At 44.2% G+C, this 17113-nt stretch overlaps 1 protein-coding gene across 19 annotated transcripts in view; it reads right to left on the bottom strand.

Annotated features, from left to right (window-relative positions):
* Positions 1 to 17113, bottom strand: part of LOC109879489 (AP2-associated protein kinase 1) — a 45282-nt gene that overhangs the window by 12751 nt on the left and 15418 nt on the right. For 3 of the 19 annotated variants that reach the window (XR_004208856.1, XM_020471657.2, XM_031820069.1), the window contains exons 7-20: positions 16190 to 16322; positions 15892 to 15995; positions 15156 to 15235; positions 14908 to 15062; positions 13728 to 13915; positions 12978 to 13187; positions 11992 to 12185; positions 11530 to 11717; positions 11318 to 11413; positions 8886 to 8981; positions 4827 to 4931; positions 4568 to 4639; positions 2891 to 3052; positions 327 to 437 (exon numbers count right to left, since the gene is read on the bottom strand). Coding sequence is in view for 18 of the 19 variants with exons in the window: in XM_020471657.2 (XP_020327246.1) it covers positions 327 to 437; positions 2891 to 3052; positions 4568 to 4639; positions 4827 to 4931; positions 8886 to 8981; positions 11318 to 11413; positions 11530 to 11717; positions 11992 to 12185; positions 12978 to 13187; positions 13728 to 13915; positions 14908 to 15062; positions 15156 to 15235; positions 15892 to 15995; positions 16190 to 16322 (1894 nt within the window). In the remaining variant the exon portion in view is untranslated. The other 16 variants (XM_020471686.2, XM_031820073.1, XM_031820072.1 and 13 more) reach the window with 15 other exon arrangements.

Below are 17113 nucleotides of genomic sequence, written 5' to 3' on the forward strand. Positions count from 1 at the left end.
GATCAGAACTGCCAATTCTTATTGACAACGTTCAACCAATGAAAAGTGAAATGAGAGAAAGCTAAGAGAAACCCACCGATGTGAGAGCATGCTAGGATGAGGGCTAGCTAAGGTTACAGCGCAATCCAGCTATAGTCGCTTTCATCAGGTGTAAGTGATGAACTAAGTTGTTAGCTAGGGTCTTCTCAGCGATGGCTGTGCTCATTCATGGTCACCTTGGGTTATATGAGTTGAAGGAGACAGCTCATACAGAACAGTACTCTGGTCTTCAGAAGATCTGTGTGGATCCATACCCTATCTACATTCTGCTGGTCTACCTTACATACCTTGGTTGTTGGAGTTTTTGGAGATGAGCACAGGGATGGGGTCAAACTCGTCCTCAGTGCCCTTCTCCCCAGCCTCGGGTGGCTGGAAGCCCGACATGAGGTAAGCAGAGTCTGCAGGTGGAGGAGAGGAGGTGAAGGGGTGATGGAGGGGGAAGGTTAGCGCAGCCCAGAAGAGTGCGAGTGGGGGGAGGGTGCAGGGAGTACAGAGACAGATGCGGCCAGAGCAGTCACAACGTTAGTACTAAGCCATGCATCTGATGTGGCTTTTGTAAATGAGTCAAGGGTCTGCAGAAGATCCCACAATGCTGTGGCTGCTGTATAGCGCTACAAATTAATACCTCACTGTTTGAACTATGAAGGGCTGTTGATACAGGCTGCAGACAGGTCAGTTGGCTTATCTTGATATTACTAATATGATAGTTTATCATACATCCAAAGGTCACTTTCCTTTGAACATGTATTTTAGTGTTTTGACTGGGCGTTAAAGCTGAGAGATATTGCAGGCGTGAGGTTTAGTTTTGGCTGAACATAAGTCGGAGGTCAGACTTGCTGAGGGGCGTTTACACACTGTGTACAAAACATGACAGACTGACCAGGTGAATCCAGGTGATGTCACTTGTTAAATCCACTTCAAATCAGTGTAGATGAAGGGGAGAAGAAAGGTCAAAGAAGGATTTTTAAGCCTTGAGACAATTGAGACATGGATTGTGTATGTGTGCCATTCAGAGGGTGAATGGGCAAGATCAGGATTCATATAGACAGTGCAAGTCAAATTCAAGTACTTTTTCAAGCACTAATATTTACTTTCAAGGATCATCAATTTGTTATAGTTCCTATTATGCAATTGTTTCTAGTCACAGTTATCACTACCTTACAGGTACAACTCAATAATACGGGTTTCACTTGATTTACTATATGAGTGGTAAGTCATTACTGATGATGTTGAATGATTTCCTTATATGAACTCTAACTCAGTAAAATCTTTGAAATTGTTGCACTTATATTTTTGTTCAGTATACATATTATTAAATTGTCTTTATATTTCACTAAATGACATGAAAGTGAATTTTGACGGTGTAAAAAGCCATTCGTAGACTCAAAAATATTGTATTCTATATCAAAAAATTCTAGATGAAAAGATCAAGACACAATTTACATTTACACCCCACATGGGTCCCGGACCCCAAGTTTGGGAACCACTGTAGTACTAACCTCTCTTCCTGCTTGCTTCAATGCTTCCCCCTCTCTGTGTATCTCCTTTGCAGCTTGACACACCACTGTCTGTCTCACTACTCTATAATGAAAAGGTATTTTGTTATGAGAACTTTAAGTAGCCCATCTTTGGATTACAGCTAGCTTAATTTCAGTCAACTACCCCTGCTGAGGTCAGGTTTCATTCAACATTAGCTTCTAAATTCATCCTTCTAGCCAGCTAGCTACCTGGCTAATAGCCAGAGCCTTTGAACTACCTAGCTAGCTAGACACCTGACTGAAATATAAGCTACTATTTACCAGTTGTACACTGAGGGGGGGGGGTCTGTTGACACGGCAGGAGTCAAGGGATGTTAAAAGAATTCCCACTATCAGCGGCGTCCCTCTGCTACTTGCCACTATGTCTGGGCTGAGGTAGTTCGTTTCACCTCTCGGCATCATACATCATAGGCGGAGTTTCCCGTTGGACAGAGTAGTGAATGAACGTGCTGCTAACAAGGCAAATCCGGGAGATTAAACGCCATTTCCCAAATATAAAGGTAAGTAAACGGTGTTTACCCTCACCCTCCACTACATCCTTGATTGAGTCTGGCAAAACTCATTCATAAACATCAGTATCCTGCCAGACAGGAGGAATCTACTGTACATTTGACAAGCATTTTAGCTATTGATGTGATGTTTGGTGGAACCTAATCAGTCAGTTCTGTACCTGCCTGGCTGAGTGGCAGTATAGGTAGAATAAGCGAGCTCTCCTGGCAACTAGAGTGCAAAACTTGAGGAAATAAAACTCGGTAGACTGCCTGGAAATTAATTTGCACGACCAATACATTTTCTAATATTTTTAATATTAACATAATTGATAATTTTATGTTTTCATCTCATTTTAATTAAAGTACCAACTTGAGAAGATGTTTGATTTTCAAGGTATTCCAGTAGTTGAATTTCAGAGTGCCAAATTCATGTATTAAGCACCTTGTGCAAATGCTGCAAAATAATTTTTGTAAGTGCCTTTGAATGGGGTATGGTAGTATTATGGTAGCTAGGCGCACAGGTTTTAGTGTCAAGAACTGCAACACTGCTGGGATTTTCAGGCTCAACAGTTTCTGTGTGTATCAAGAACAGTCCACCACCCAAAGGACATCCAGCCAACTTGATAACTGTGGGAAGCATTGGAGTTAACATGGGCCAGCATCCCTGTGGAACGCTTTTGACACGTTGTAGAGTCCATGCCCTGACATATGGAGGCTGTTCGTTCTGAGGGCAAAAGGGGGTGCAACTCAATATTATGAAGGTGTCCCTAATGTTTTGTACACTCAGTGTACAGTATATGACAGCTGGTGAGAGGGTCTTACCAGCAGGTGCTTGGGCAGTGCCAAATGAGACAGAAGCCAGCTCATCCAGACAGGAGGCAGAGGAGCAGGAGGATGGAGGTACACAGACAGTTTGAACCCCAGGGGTGGAGGTGTGAGAGAGCAGAGAGCAGCCCAGCAGAGAGTCCTCCCCAGCTAGAGGGTCTGAGGGAGGAGAGGCCAGGGCACAGGGGCCAGGATGTAGGGAGGAAGAAGGAAAGAAAGTAAACAGGCCATTAGCCCAAACAGGGAAAAAAGCATTGGGTTAATAAGCTTGCTCACCCTCTTCCCACAGAAAAAAGTTCAGACCAAAAGTAAATTTGAGCTTCCTCTTATAAACTGAGTATACAAAACATTAAGAACACCTGCTCTTTCCATGACAGACTGACCAGGTGAATGCTATGATCCCTTATTGATGAAACTTGTTAAATCCACTTCAAAATCGGATCAGTGTATATGAAGGGGAGGAGACATGTTAAAGAAGGAGTTTTAAGCCTTGAGACATGGATTATGTATGTGTGCCATTCAAAATGGGCAAGACAAAATATTTAAGTGTCTTGGCACCTACTATCATACAATGTTTCAGGTACACCGGTTTGTGTCAAGAACTGCAACGCTGCTAGGTTTTTCACAATCAAACGTTTCCTGTGTGTATCAAGCATGATCCACCACTCAGAGGACATCCAGCCAACTTGACAACTGTGGAAAGCATTGGCAGCAACATGGACCAGCATGCCTGTAGAACACTTTCGATACCTTGTAGAGTCCATGCCCCGACAAATTGAGGCAGTTCTGAGGTCAAAATGGGGGCTGCAACTTAATATTAGGTGTTCCTAATATAAATGTATCCTCCAAGTACTACCCTGCTCAAACCCCAGACTAGTAATGGTACTGTGCTGTATGTAGTAGTTGGACCAATGACAGGACCATGGTCCATTAGTGTCCTCTAGTGGAGCAGATTTCCACTACAACCAAAAGCTGAGCAAAATAAAACTGCCCACTGAATGATCTGGAGTGGTCAAACCCAGGGACAGCAGACATGCTCTATTGCTCAGCAGTAGCTGCCTTGTCCCCAGCTCCAGCCTATTTTCACTGGCTGTCGGAAATGTCATCCATTACACAAACATTCACACTTTGCTCATGTTCATCTGGAGCAGAACAGCACTGCTAATCAACAGTACACTGCAAATGTTTTCCTGTTCACCCTTAAGAGTACGTCATAGTAACGGTTCATTGCGATAAACCGAGACGCTCGCTGTCACAACCATTCCAGACAGTCTTGTTAATTAACAGCAATAAAAAAAAAAAATGGTGACGGAATCATATTCTGCTGCAAGCAAACCTGTCAGCACAGCCTGGCAGGGCATGTTTGAGCAGGCTACTGATAAATGACCCGATCCTTTCAACACCAAGCAATAGTTAAAACAAAGGAAACCACAACTAAGCTCCTGAATCAAGACTGATATGCCGGTATGACATTGATGGCAGAAATAACACTCACTCAATCTTAGTGAAGGCAAATCCCTGTGTTATCCCAATGCATTGTGGCCTCACACACAGAGCACACACACAGACCTCACACACAGAGTGTTCATTCATGCACGCCAACTGATGTATGGCAATAATGTAATAACACTACCCATAATTCAAGTCTGATACAGAGGAGTGGTAAAAACTAACCTGGCAGGCCGGCGGAGGCTGTGTCCAGACCCAGGATCAGAGAGTCCACATACGTATCAGCCTTAGCTGCAGCTGAAAATGGAACAGGAGAGATGGTCGGATAAAGAAATGAACGAGAAGGACAGAAGGAATTAAAAAAGCTCCAGGTAATAAAGTATATGAGACTGATATGAGTTCATAAACAACCAGAAGCATCTCTCATATCTGGAGAGGATACAGGAAGGGGAGAGACAGGCATGCAAACAGGATAGCCTGATACCATTGCTGTTGCCCTCTCCACAGCTGCTGAAGGGGTCAGCCAGGGGCAAAAGGTCAGGGAGCAGCAGACAAGTCTCAGGGGACTTCAGTCCCTCAATCAGCTTCTCTGTGAGCCATCCAAACAGAGGGACAGGAAGAGGAGAGGGAGGACCAGGAGTGAGAAAGGCATAAAGAGAGGAAAGGAAGGGAGAATTTGCATAAGCAAAAGTAGGAGTAGAGGGAGAAAAGAGATGAAGGCTCATTTAGGTACCACTTAGAACATGGTAATTAATTATGCTATCAAAATGAGCATTAGTTGGTAAAGGGTAACGCTCACAAGGGGTAGTAACGGTTAGTTCTTGGATTTGTCATTATTCTACTGGCTGCGTCATGTTTTGCTATGAGGCAGCCCTGTCCCTCTTGCTTTCCTATTCAGCAGAGGGGCATAAAAAAAGATGAGGAAAAAATCAAAATCAACCCTAGTGTGATATTAGAGATCACAGACCATGCTTGAGTAGAGGACAGGTTTATTTCAGCTGGGCCCACTGTATTAATACCATTCATGTCAAACTGGTAGTGAAGCGGCGAAACCACATGCCTTCAAAAGGGAGTGTGTACCCTGATCGTCTTAAACCATCAAAATACAAATCCATCCAATCAAACAGACAAAGATAAACAACTTGCAGCTAGTGTCATTATATCATCTGTATTTGGTCATTAGTTGACAGTTTAATTTCAATATGGCAGACAAGCATTGCCAAACAGTCTCAAAGAGCAAAATGTCAGCCTATACAAAAAAAACATACCAGGGGTTAGCTACCATAGCGCCGTTCCAGACTAGGCCGACATCACTGACTGTCCTTACATGACTTCACTTTCATCACTGAAAAAGTGTTGGACCACCCAGCACTATCGGACTGATGGCATCCTTATCAAGTCAGCTTTGCTGGGTGTGCCAGGTGTGTCACAGACAAAGCAGGAGAACTGTCTTCAGGATATATGCCTCTCCAGCAGGTTAGTACATCCAAACAGCCTGAGTGCAAACCAGGTGCATGCGTGTGGGAGTATCTTCTGGGTCAAAACCTCCTCTCCATACATACTTACAGGTGACTGGCTGCTATGGGGGGACAGAGGACCTTGGGCAGGGGGTGTGGGCTCAGAACATGACACAGCACAGCTGCCCATTTGCCCCCTTCACTAAGGGATAAAGGTCATAGGTCAATGCTAACAAACTGCTATGACACAACAGCTGTGCATTCCAGAGCCATATTTAGATGTATGGCTCTGGTGTACTCCTTGTTTGGCATCATAAGACAGCAGCATGCACTGATCTGTGAGGAAACAGATTCTCTTTCTAATCCCCTTTAAGAATGACATATTATGAAAATTGAATAACTAGACAATAGGACCATCCCTTCTGAAATATGCTTGGAGGTCCTTACATCTGGCCTGTGGTTATGTGAACTTCTGCAGACACTGTGCAGTGCTCTCCCAACAGAGACATTTGGGCTTCCGAGTGGCGCAGGGGTCTAAGGCACTGCATCTCAGTGCTAGAGGAGTCACTACAGACACCCTGGTTTGAATCCAGGCTGTATTATTGGGAGTCCCATAGTGCGGCGCACAATTGGCCCAGCGTCGTCCGGGTTTGGCCGATGTAGGCAGTCATTGTAAATTAGAATTTGTTCTTAACTGAATTGTCTAGTCAAATAAATAAAAGGTTACAAAAGCAGTGATGCAGTTCCTGTTGTTGACTCTTCCTTAGGGCACTGATGGATAGAGAACACTGTGTAGAAGAATGTGTGAGTGGGGAGAGGACAGAGAAGATTAACCACACCCTGCTTATGTAACAGCCACAGGCTGCCTTTTACAGTGCCTTGCGAAAGTATTCGGCCCCCTTGAACTTTGCGACCTTTTGCCACATTTCAGGCTTCAAACATAAAGATATAAAACTGTATTTTTTTGTGAAGAATCAACAACAAGTGGGACACAATCATGAAGTGGAATGACATTTATTGGATATTTCAAACTTTTTTAACAAATCAAAAACGGAAAAATTGGGAGTGCAAAATTATTCAGCCCCTTTAAGTTAATACTTTGTAGCCCCACCTTTTGCTGCGATTACAGCTGTAAGCCGCTTGTGGTATGTCTCTATCAGTTTTGCATCTTTATGTTTGAAGCCTGAAATGTGGCAAAAGGTCGCAAAGTTCAAGGGGGCCGAATACTTTCGTAAGGCACTGTATCCCCTCAGTCCCCACTGACTGACTGTTACTGGAGCCACTCTGTGGGCCTTTGCACAGACCAGACTGAGCTAAGACAGTGTATGGCTCCTGTGCCATTTGGAAAAGCAGTCAACTACCAACTGAAGGAAGAGCTCAGATGTGATGGGAAACTTTCCCACTTTTCTCAGTGACAAGGGCATTCTGAAGCCAGCACCTCCAGAGGTAGGCTACAGTACAGCAATCCAATTTACAAAGTAGAATGTGTCCTTCTGGTAAGCAGGCAACAGTGCAGTTAGAGGCACGGGTCCACAAGTGTGAGGCGATCCAGTCTCTATTCATAGGAGCTGAAAGGGAATCAATGAGTGCGTTTACTGCGCTAACAGGACAGGAACAATAGCATGACAGAGCAAAGCCATGTAATCTCAGAGTCATTATCTAAACAATGGCTTTAAAAGGACATGAGCTATAGGACATACACTACATGGTCAAAAGTATATGGATATCCCTCGAAAATAGTGATTAGGCTATTTCAGTTGCTGACAGGTGTACAAAATCAAGCACACAGCCATGCAATCTCCACAGACAAACATACTGTTAATGGTCTTTTTTATTTTACCCTTATTTAACTAGGCAAGTCAGTTAAGAACAAATTCTTATTTTCAATGACAGCCTAGGAATAGTGGGTTAACTGCCTTGTTCAGGGACAGAACAAAATGTTTGACCTTGTCAGCTCGGGGATTCGATCTTGCAACCTTTCGGTTACTAGTCCAATGCTCTAACTACTAGGCTATCTGCCGCCCCAACTGAAGAAGACCTGTGACTTTCAATGATGGCACCTTTCCTACAAGTCAGTGTTGTTATTGTGAAGTGGAAACGTCTAGGAGTAACAATAGCTCAGCCACGAAGTGGTAGGCCACACAAGCCCATAGAAAGGGACTGCAGAGTGCTGAAGCACGTAGCGCAAAAAATCGGTTGCAACACTCAATACCGAGTTCCAAAGTGCCTCTGGAAGTGACGTCAGCACAAGAACTGTTCGCCGAGAGCTTCATGAAATGGTTTTCCATGGCCGAGCAGCCGCACACAAGCCTAAGATCACCATGCGCAGTGCCAAGCGTCGGCTGGAGTGGTGTAACGCTTGCCGCCATGCGTTATCTGGAGTGATGAATCACGCTTCACCACCAGGCAATCCGACAGATGAATCTGGGTTTGACGGATGCCAGGAGAACACTACATGACTGACTGCATAGTGCCAACTGTAAAGTTCGGTGGAAGAGGAATAATGGTCTGGGGCTGTTTTTCATGGTTTTAGTCTAGGCCCCTTAGTGCTACAGCATACAATGACATTCTAGACAATTCTGTGCTTCCAACTTTGTGGCAGTAGTTCGGGGAAGGCCTTTTCCTGTTTCAGCATGACAAATGTCCCCATGCACAAAGCGAGGTCTATACATAAACGGTTTGTCGACTGGCCTGCATAGAGCCCTGACCTCAACTCCAGCGAACACCTTTGGGATGAATTAGAAAACTGACTGCGAGTCAGGCATAATTGCCTAACATCAGTGCATGACCTCACTTATGCTCGTGGCTGAATGGAAGCAAATCCCCGCAAAAATGTTCCAACATCTAATGGAAAGCCTTCCCAGAAGAGTGGAGGATGTTATAGCAGCAAAGAGGGGGAACAAATTCATATTATTTTGTATTGAGATGTTCGACGAGCAGGTTTCCATACTTTAGGCCATGTAGTGTATACAATCCACCAACATGAGTGTCTCAGGAACGTCTATGTGCAAGAATTGAAAAAGACAGACAACTGGAACCTGCCACTTCATTCCACAACAATGTTGCATGCTGGGAAAGGGCGTTACCTGGGGTGTCAGAGAGGGAGTGTGTTTTAAAGGGGTCCGGGCCACTCAACATCTCTGAGCCTGCATCCAAACTCAGGATGTCAGCAGATCTCTCAGCTTAACATCACACAGGGAGAAAGAGAGAAAGAATGAGAGCGATCAGGAGAATAGGGGGAGGATGATGTTGATTTTTTTATATATATTTTTTTAACAGTTATTGATCTAATTGAAGTCAACAAGATGTCATTGAGGACAGCAGAGCTGAGGATAACACAATAAACAACATTATTGAACACTAGTTTCTGATTGTCTAGAAGGGCTTTCTAGAACACAGGACAGTTGGATGTCTCTAGGACCGATATATTTATTTTAACCTTTATTTAACCAGGTAGGCTAGTTGAGAACTAGTTCTCATTTGCAACTGCGACCTGGCCAAGATAAAGCATAGCAGTGTGAACAGACAACACAATAAACAGGTCAATAACATAGTAGAATAAATAAATCAAATAATCTATATACATTGTGTGCAAAAGGCATGAGGTAGGCAATAAATAGGCCATAGGAGTGGATAATTACAATTTAGCAGATTAACACTAGAGTGATAAATGAGCAGATGAACATGTGCAGGTAGAGATACTGGTGTGCAAAAGAGCAGAAAATTAAATTAAATAAAAACAGTATTTGGGATGAGGTAGGTAAATTGGGTGGGCTATATACCGATGGACTATGTACAGTTGCAGCGATCGGTTAGCTGCTCAGATAGCAGATGTTTAAAGTTGGTGAGGGAAATAAAAAACTTCAGCGATTTTTGCAATTCGTTCCAGTCACAGGCAGCAGAGAACTGGAAGGAAAGGCGGCCAAATGAGGTTTTGGCTTTAAGGATGATCAGTGAGATACACCTGCTGGAGCACGTGCTACGGGTGGGTGTTGCCATTGTGACCAGTGAACTGAGATAAGGCAGAGCTTTACCTAGCATGGACTTGTAGAAGACCTGGAGCCAGTGGGTCTGGCGACGAATATGTAGCGAGGGCCAGCCGACTACAGCATACAGGTCGCAGTGGTGGGTGGTATAAGGTGCTTTAGTAACAAAACGGATGGCACTGTGATAAACTGCTTCCAGTTTGCTGAGTAGAGTATTGGAAGCTATTTTGTAGATGACATCGCCGAAGTCGAGGATCGGTAGGATAGTCAGTTTTACTAGGGTAAGTTTGGTGGCGTGAGTGAAGGAGGCTTTTTTGCAAAATAGAAAGCAGACTCTCAATTTGATTTTGGATTGGAGATGTTTGAGATGAGTCTGGAAGGAGAGTTTGCAGTCTAGCCAGACACCTAGGTACTTATAGATGTCCACATATTCCAGGTCGGACCATCCAGGGTGGTGATGCAAGTTGGGCGTGCGGGTGCAGGCAGCGAACAGTTGAAAAGCATGCATTTGGTTTTACTAGCGTTTAAGAGCAGTTGGAGGCCACGGAAGGAGTATTGTATGGCATTGAAGCTCGTTTGGAGGTTAGATAGCACAGTGTCCAAGGAAGGGCCAGAAGTATACAGAATGGTGTCGTCTGCGTTGAGGTGGATCAGGGAATCGCCCGCAGCAAGAGCGACATCATTGATATATACAGAGAAAAGAGTCAGCCCGAGAATTGAACCCTGTGGTACCCCCATAGAGACTGCCAGAGGACCGGACAACTTGCCCTCCGATTTGACACACTGTACTCTGTCTGCAAAGTAGTTGGTGAACCAGGCAAGGCAGTTATTAGAAAAACCGAGGCTACCGATAAGAATATGGTGATTGACAGAGTCGAAAGCCTTGGCCAGGTCAATGAAGACGGCTGCACAGTACTGTCTTTTCTCGATGGCGGTTATGATATCGTTTAGTACCTTGAGCGTGGTTGAGGTGCACCCGTGACCGGCTCGGAGGTGCACAGTGGAGAAAGTACGGTGGGATTCTAGATGGTCAGTGATCTGTTTGTTGACTTGGCTAGGCAGGGCAGGATGGATATCGGTTTGGGTCCAGGGTGTCTTCCCCCTTTGAAGAGGGGGATGACCGTGGCAGCTTTCCAATCCTTGGGGATCTCAGATGATATGAAGGAGAGGTTGAACAGGCTGGTAATAGGGGTTGCGACAATGGCGGCAGACAGTTTCAGAAATAGAGGGTCCAGATTGTCAAGCCCAGCTGATTTGTATATATACGGACACCTAATCATAACGCAACATAAAGCACACCGTACTTGCTACAAAGTTACAGAAGCTAGACCAACAACTACACAAACCAATATTAATACATTGTAAATGAGGAAAAATTGAGAAAACATTTGTCTTAAAGATTTAGAGACGAAGCCAACACCTAAAAACACATGAGGACACCTCATGGGAAATATGTAGAAATGAGGGAGGGATAATAACGTAGGTATGACACAGAGAGGGAGGGAAGCTGTTGAAAACATGGACAGCCTTACCTGGGAAAGCCTTGCCTGTAGCACCAGCAGCAGAGACAGGCTGCAGACCTGGAATGAGGTTCTCTGTGGAGAGGCTGGCCCTCTCCCCTGTTGTAGCTGTCATAAAGACATACACAATTAGGTAAATGAACAGAGCTGATGCTTTTTTCTATCTACCACCTATCCATTGCACTTGCAGATGTGTATACGCAGATTGGGCATTGTGGTCTTACTCTCGACCAGCTTGGTAAAATCCTTGTTGAGTAGCTCCTCAGCAGTGAGCTTGGAGAAGTTGTCGTCACCAAACGGGTTCCAGCTGCCAGACGGTGCAAAGGGAGCTGTCTGGGCACCGCCCTCACCTGGCTGGTTCACACTCTGCTGGGAGGAGCAGGGGGAGCCAGAGGGGGTGGTGCTGGCTGACCTACAACACACATACGGAAACAAAGGTTACAGAGGAAATCATCCATCTCATTTATCTTATGTACAAATGAGTCTGTGCATATGGGTGAATTAAAAGTCTATTGAGTTAATTGTAGATTGAACAGACAGTTTATTCCTGTGTTAAACTGGGCTATAAAGGGGATGTTTATACAGTTGCCTGTTTAATATACATTGGCCTGAATCTCACTCTCTGTGTCAGTAGAATAATTGGACAGTTGATTGTTAGTTCATTGAGATTAGTTCATTCAGCTTACTTGGACTTGTTGAGGCTGGCCTCTGCTGCAGCCGCCTGCAGTAGCTGGGTGGACCTGCTGACTGGGACCCCAAACACAGCACTGTGGGTGACATCGCTCAGTATGCGCCTGTGGCCACCCCGGGGGCCCATCTTTGGGGAGGAGGGGGGCGTCAGGGAGCCAACCTTGTGGAGCCCACGGCCAGATGCCAGAGGCTGGGGAGGAAAGACTCATGAAGATTAGGAAAAATATCACACGGAATATGAAAATCAGGGAGAGAAGGAAGAAAATTACAGGTGATATACAGGTTGATTAGCCATTCTCTAAGAGAGGATATTATTTCATTGCATCCCAAAATACAGAACAATTGCAAAACCACATTGAAACAACTTCTACTGGTTAGTGAAAAGACATGGTTGATTAGTGGCAAAGCGCCAATGTAGGGTCTTGAGGATGATCAGTTATTGATTATATTTGTTGTTGTTGAGAGATTGGATTTAGAAGATTCAGAACAATAAATAACAAAGCACAGGAATCAAGAGACAGAACTGAGTGGTGACAGGTTCCAGGGACAGAGATGTTTCATGACAGCCTTAGACATTAACCATAGTGAAAGGAAAAGCAGCCAGACAGCTTCTAAAACTAATCTTTTTGGTTGGATATCTTTGAACACGATGCAAAGCATGAAATATCGGTCTTTGATGTTAGAATAAAATACTAAAAAGATTAAAAGATGACAGTCTTTACATTGTTTGTTTGCACCTTATTGCAGCCCTGATGTTTACAGGATACAGGACAAATCCAAGAGCAAGTATTTCAATTTTTTTTGACATGGAGCAATAAAACATGCAGTTATTTTAAAGGGAACTAATCCAATTCAAATGTAGAATGTATACTAAGACCGTGTTAGGTGATTAGCTAGATTCGAAGGGCCCAGACAGAAGGACAGGGCCCGTTAGCCCCCCTGTCCCAAAGAGCAGCAGGCTGCCAGAGGGGAGGGAGGTTACCGTGGGCTCAGAGTCACAGTCAGAATCGGGTGCAGCAGGTCCTGTGGCTGCAGGCTGAGGGAGAGCTGCTGTTTGGGGGGAGGGGGGCACAGGGCCGGCTGGTGGCTGCAGAGGAGCAACAGGATTAGCTTTGGGCTGCACAGCCAAAGAGCTCTGGGGGGCCGGCATGGGAGGCTGCTGCCGTTTGTAGAGGGTCTGCACCAGCTGATGCTGCTTAGGGATAGGATAGTGGGAAAAACACAACCAGTGCTCAGGAAAACCTCTCCCTACTGTCTCATTTGGCCAAGTTTGGGATGAGTTATTGCTCTGAGAAGTGCAAACCAGTTCGCCACATGTACATATCCTTCTTAGCCCTGTGTTTTTCATGACATTTGTCATTTACAGTATTTACATGTGGTGAACTGGTTTAACAGATCAGAGGAGAGTTTCTGCAAAGTCAAAGTTATTCCATTTGATTCAATTTAATTCAAAACCGCAAGGTTATTCAGAGGTCCTGATAAAAGTGCACTCTGTATAAAAAACAAGTTGGAAGACAATAAATGGATACAAAACAAACAATGGCGTCCTTACATACACAGCATGAGCATACAGGGGACCATGTTTATGACCAAGGAGTCTCCAACTAATACTATTTAGAGAAAGTGAATGGAATATTGTGAAATTACTTCATATTATTGGCAAATGGCAACAAGAGTGTGTTGACAATGTAATATATAGTGCCTTCAGCAGACTGATATGAGATATGCCTACCTGGTTGACTTGCTGATGTGGGTTGAAAAAGGCTGCTGCCTGCTGCTTCATGAAGAGACCCTGCTGGTGCTGGGGTGTGGCCATGGGTTGCGAAGAGGTGGTCTGAGCCAGTGGGGATGTGGCCTGTGCAGCAGATGCCTGCTGAACCGATTGGACAGCAGCAGCAGGCTGGGTGGCGGATAAAACACCTGTAATACAGTGAAGATGGTCGTCTTGTAACAGCCCTGCTAAACTACAGCCATTGGGCAGCTGGCATTGCCATCAGCCATTGAGGGAATGCTTCTTTTGAAATCAATGAAAGCTGCCATACTGCCGATGTCGCGCTCACGTTGCGTCACATCCAATGGCAGCGTCCAAGCTCAAGAATCGCTGCGGTTCAATTCTCTGATGCACGTGTTCATTCTATCTTGTGAATTTAAATAAAGTTGATTGTGGTTGTATATGGCCTTGAGTATACACCACTGCTTATTTGACATTTTAGTCATTTAGCAGAGGCTTTTATCCAGATTTATGACATCAAGAAGATACTAGCTAGTAGAAACTCTAACTAGCTAGAATGACTATGTTCACAGTGTAAACAAAAGCAACTTGTAAAATTAAAGGATCATTCAGTACAACCCCACTAGCAACAATTGAATGAGTATTTGCAAAAAAAAACTGGACCAAAGATATTGTACTTATGCATAATCAATGAACATGGTACAGTAGGGGAAAATAGAATAAGATGCCCTTCCCCTCTGCTCCTCTCCGCTCGCAAAGCATGGCCCTGTGTAGTAGGTAATACGTCACATTGAACCGACACTGATGGCAAAGCAATACGTAGTGGAGCTCAAGTGTAAGGATGACTTCATAACAATGGGACTGAAACAGACAAGCTTGAAGCTCCTATCAGTCTCCATACAAGCATATGGACAGATAGACTATGAATGTCACCAAGGGCTCATGAATTCAAACCTTATCCTGCTGGACAAATAAATTGAACCACTGGGATTACAAGGCCATGTTATGTCAGCCAAAGATGTGGGACATTTCAATGCAGGATGCCCATCTTGGTGAGTGCTTTGTTACATGATAAGAGACTTTCACTGCTAGCAGGCCTCAGCTCACACATCATCAGATCCTTACGGTTCAAGCTTTGAGAAGCAGAGGTGGTATAGAGGGTAGTGTACTTTATGCGTACCTATGGGCTGGGGCCCTCCTGCAGCCACGTTGGGTCTCTTGCGTGGGGTGAGGGCTGGCTGGATGGGCAGGATGCCTATGGGCTGGGTCCCTCCAGCTTTGGGGCGTGAACGGGGTGCGATGGAGGTCTCCATTGTGGGGACAGGGTCTGTGAGCCTTGGAAGAGGAAAGGAAAGGCAGGTTATCATTGCTGGAGCTTGACATATTTAACTATAAAAAAAAGCCCAGATACTCATGCTCTTCACTCACCTGGCTTTGGATAGACTTTTTTTGGCCACAGCGTCACTGGCTCTGATTGGTTCGGGGAGTTTTGTAAGAATAGGGGAGTTCTGAGAAGGTGAAAAGAGTTAGAGTACTATGCTTGGATAACCTACCCAACTAAAATCAATAAGCTTCACTCACATTTCTAGTTTAAAAGTTTTCCTTCGGTCACAGAGCAGGAACAAGGACCCTTTTATCATTATAAACTTCTGCATGACACATGATTTCAGCAATTCAATGATCAGTAACAGATTTCATGAATCAGCTTTGAATGTCCACTTTGATGCCTCTCTGGGAATGTGGTCTGAAATGTGCTGTGTCAGATGATTGAGTGCTGACATTGCACCATCAATGCATAGCAAAGGGGCCTAGGGGATGGAGGGCAGCCAACTGGCAACAATCACAAAGCTCCCTGCTCCCCCATCGTCTGGCATTTTACACTACACTTATGTTGCTTTCCAAAACGAGAAGACATTAATAAAACATCTTAATAAAATGTGAAAGCTTCTTATGTTTAAAAATAAACAACTTCTTGTACAGTGCCTTACATATCTCTTACTTTCAATGATGTATTTACACCTGACATTAGGAACGGGTAAGATTACATTATCTGAATTGTTGAGGACCTTTTAACTTTATGACCCTTTGAAATATTTGGTTGTAACCTTTGTCTCCAGGGAGATTTTCTAGTACAGTTGTCATTACTGATGGTGAGGTGACTTACATGTACGTTCCTGATAGGGCATTCTATCCCGGCAAGCCTGAAGGAGAAGTGGGACACTTGGTAGATATCTGGTCTCTTCTCAGGGTCAGGCTCCAGCATGTATCCTGATGAATGGAAGAAAACATATGGTTGGTAATGATGATACGAATACATGTCACTCACTGGACTAAAATACTTGGGACTGTGTAAGAGAGAAATGGCACAGAGAAAAAAAAGAGACAGAAAACAAGGCGCAGAGCCTAGACTCGCTCACACACGGACCAGTGAGTATAAGGTGATGGGGAGGATGGCTACTCACTGATGAGGCAGTGCATGTCCGGGGAGTAGCGGGAGTTGTCTGGAATAGTGAAGCTGCCATCACAGATGGCCACCTGGCTCTCCCCAAACGGCAGGGTGAAGTAGCACAGCTTATACAGCAGGCATCCCATAGCCTGCAGAACCACAGCACAGTGAGCATCAGCACACTTTGTATTAACTTGGCATCAAGCCAACTGTGTAGTGTAGGGTGTTCAACCATAAAAATATTCATTCATTGAAGATTTATACAAATATGTCCATTCGATAGAGAATTGCATCTGAAAAACAAATTGTCCAAACCCCATGTCTCTTGTCATTTGGACACAGCTACTCATTCAAGTTATTTATTTAACTATTTTCTACATTGTAGAATCTTAGTGAAGACATCAAAACTATGAAATAACACATAGGAAAAAAAAGTGATAAATAAATCAATATATTTTATATGAGCTTCTTCAAAGCAGCCACCCTTTGCCTTGATGACAGCTTTGCACACTCTTGGCATTCTCTCAACCAGCTTCATGAGGTAGTCACCTGGAATGCATTTGAATTAACAGGTGTGCCTTGTTAAATGTTCATTTTTGGACTTTATTTCCTTCTTAATGTGTTTGAGACAATCATTTGTGTTGTGACAAGGTAGGGGTGGTATACAGAAGATAACAAATAGGTCTAAAAGACCAAGTCTATATTATGTCAAGAACAGCTCAAATAAGCAAAGAGAAACAACAGTTCATCATTACTTTAAGACATGAATGTCAGTCAATCCAGAACATTTCAAGTACTTTGAAAGTTTCTTCAAGTCCAGTCGCAAAAACCATCAAGCGCTATGATGAAACTGGCTCTCATGAGGACGGCCACAGGAAAGGAAGACCCAGCGTTACCTCTGCTGCAGAGGATAAGTTCATTAGAGTTAACTGCACCTCAG

This window comes from Oncorhynchus kisutch, linkage group LG3 (assembly GCF_002021735.2).
Source record: "Oncorhynchus kisutch isolate 150728-3 linkage group LG3, Okis_V2, whole genome shotgun sequence".
NCBI lineage: Eukaryota > Metazoa > Chordata > Actinopteri > Salmoniformes > Salmonidae > Oncorhynchus > Oncorhynchus kisutch.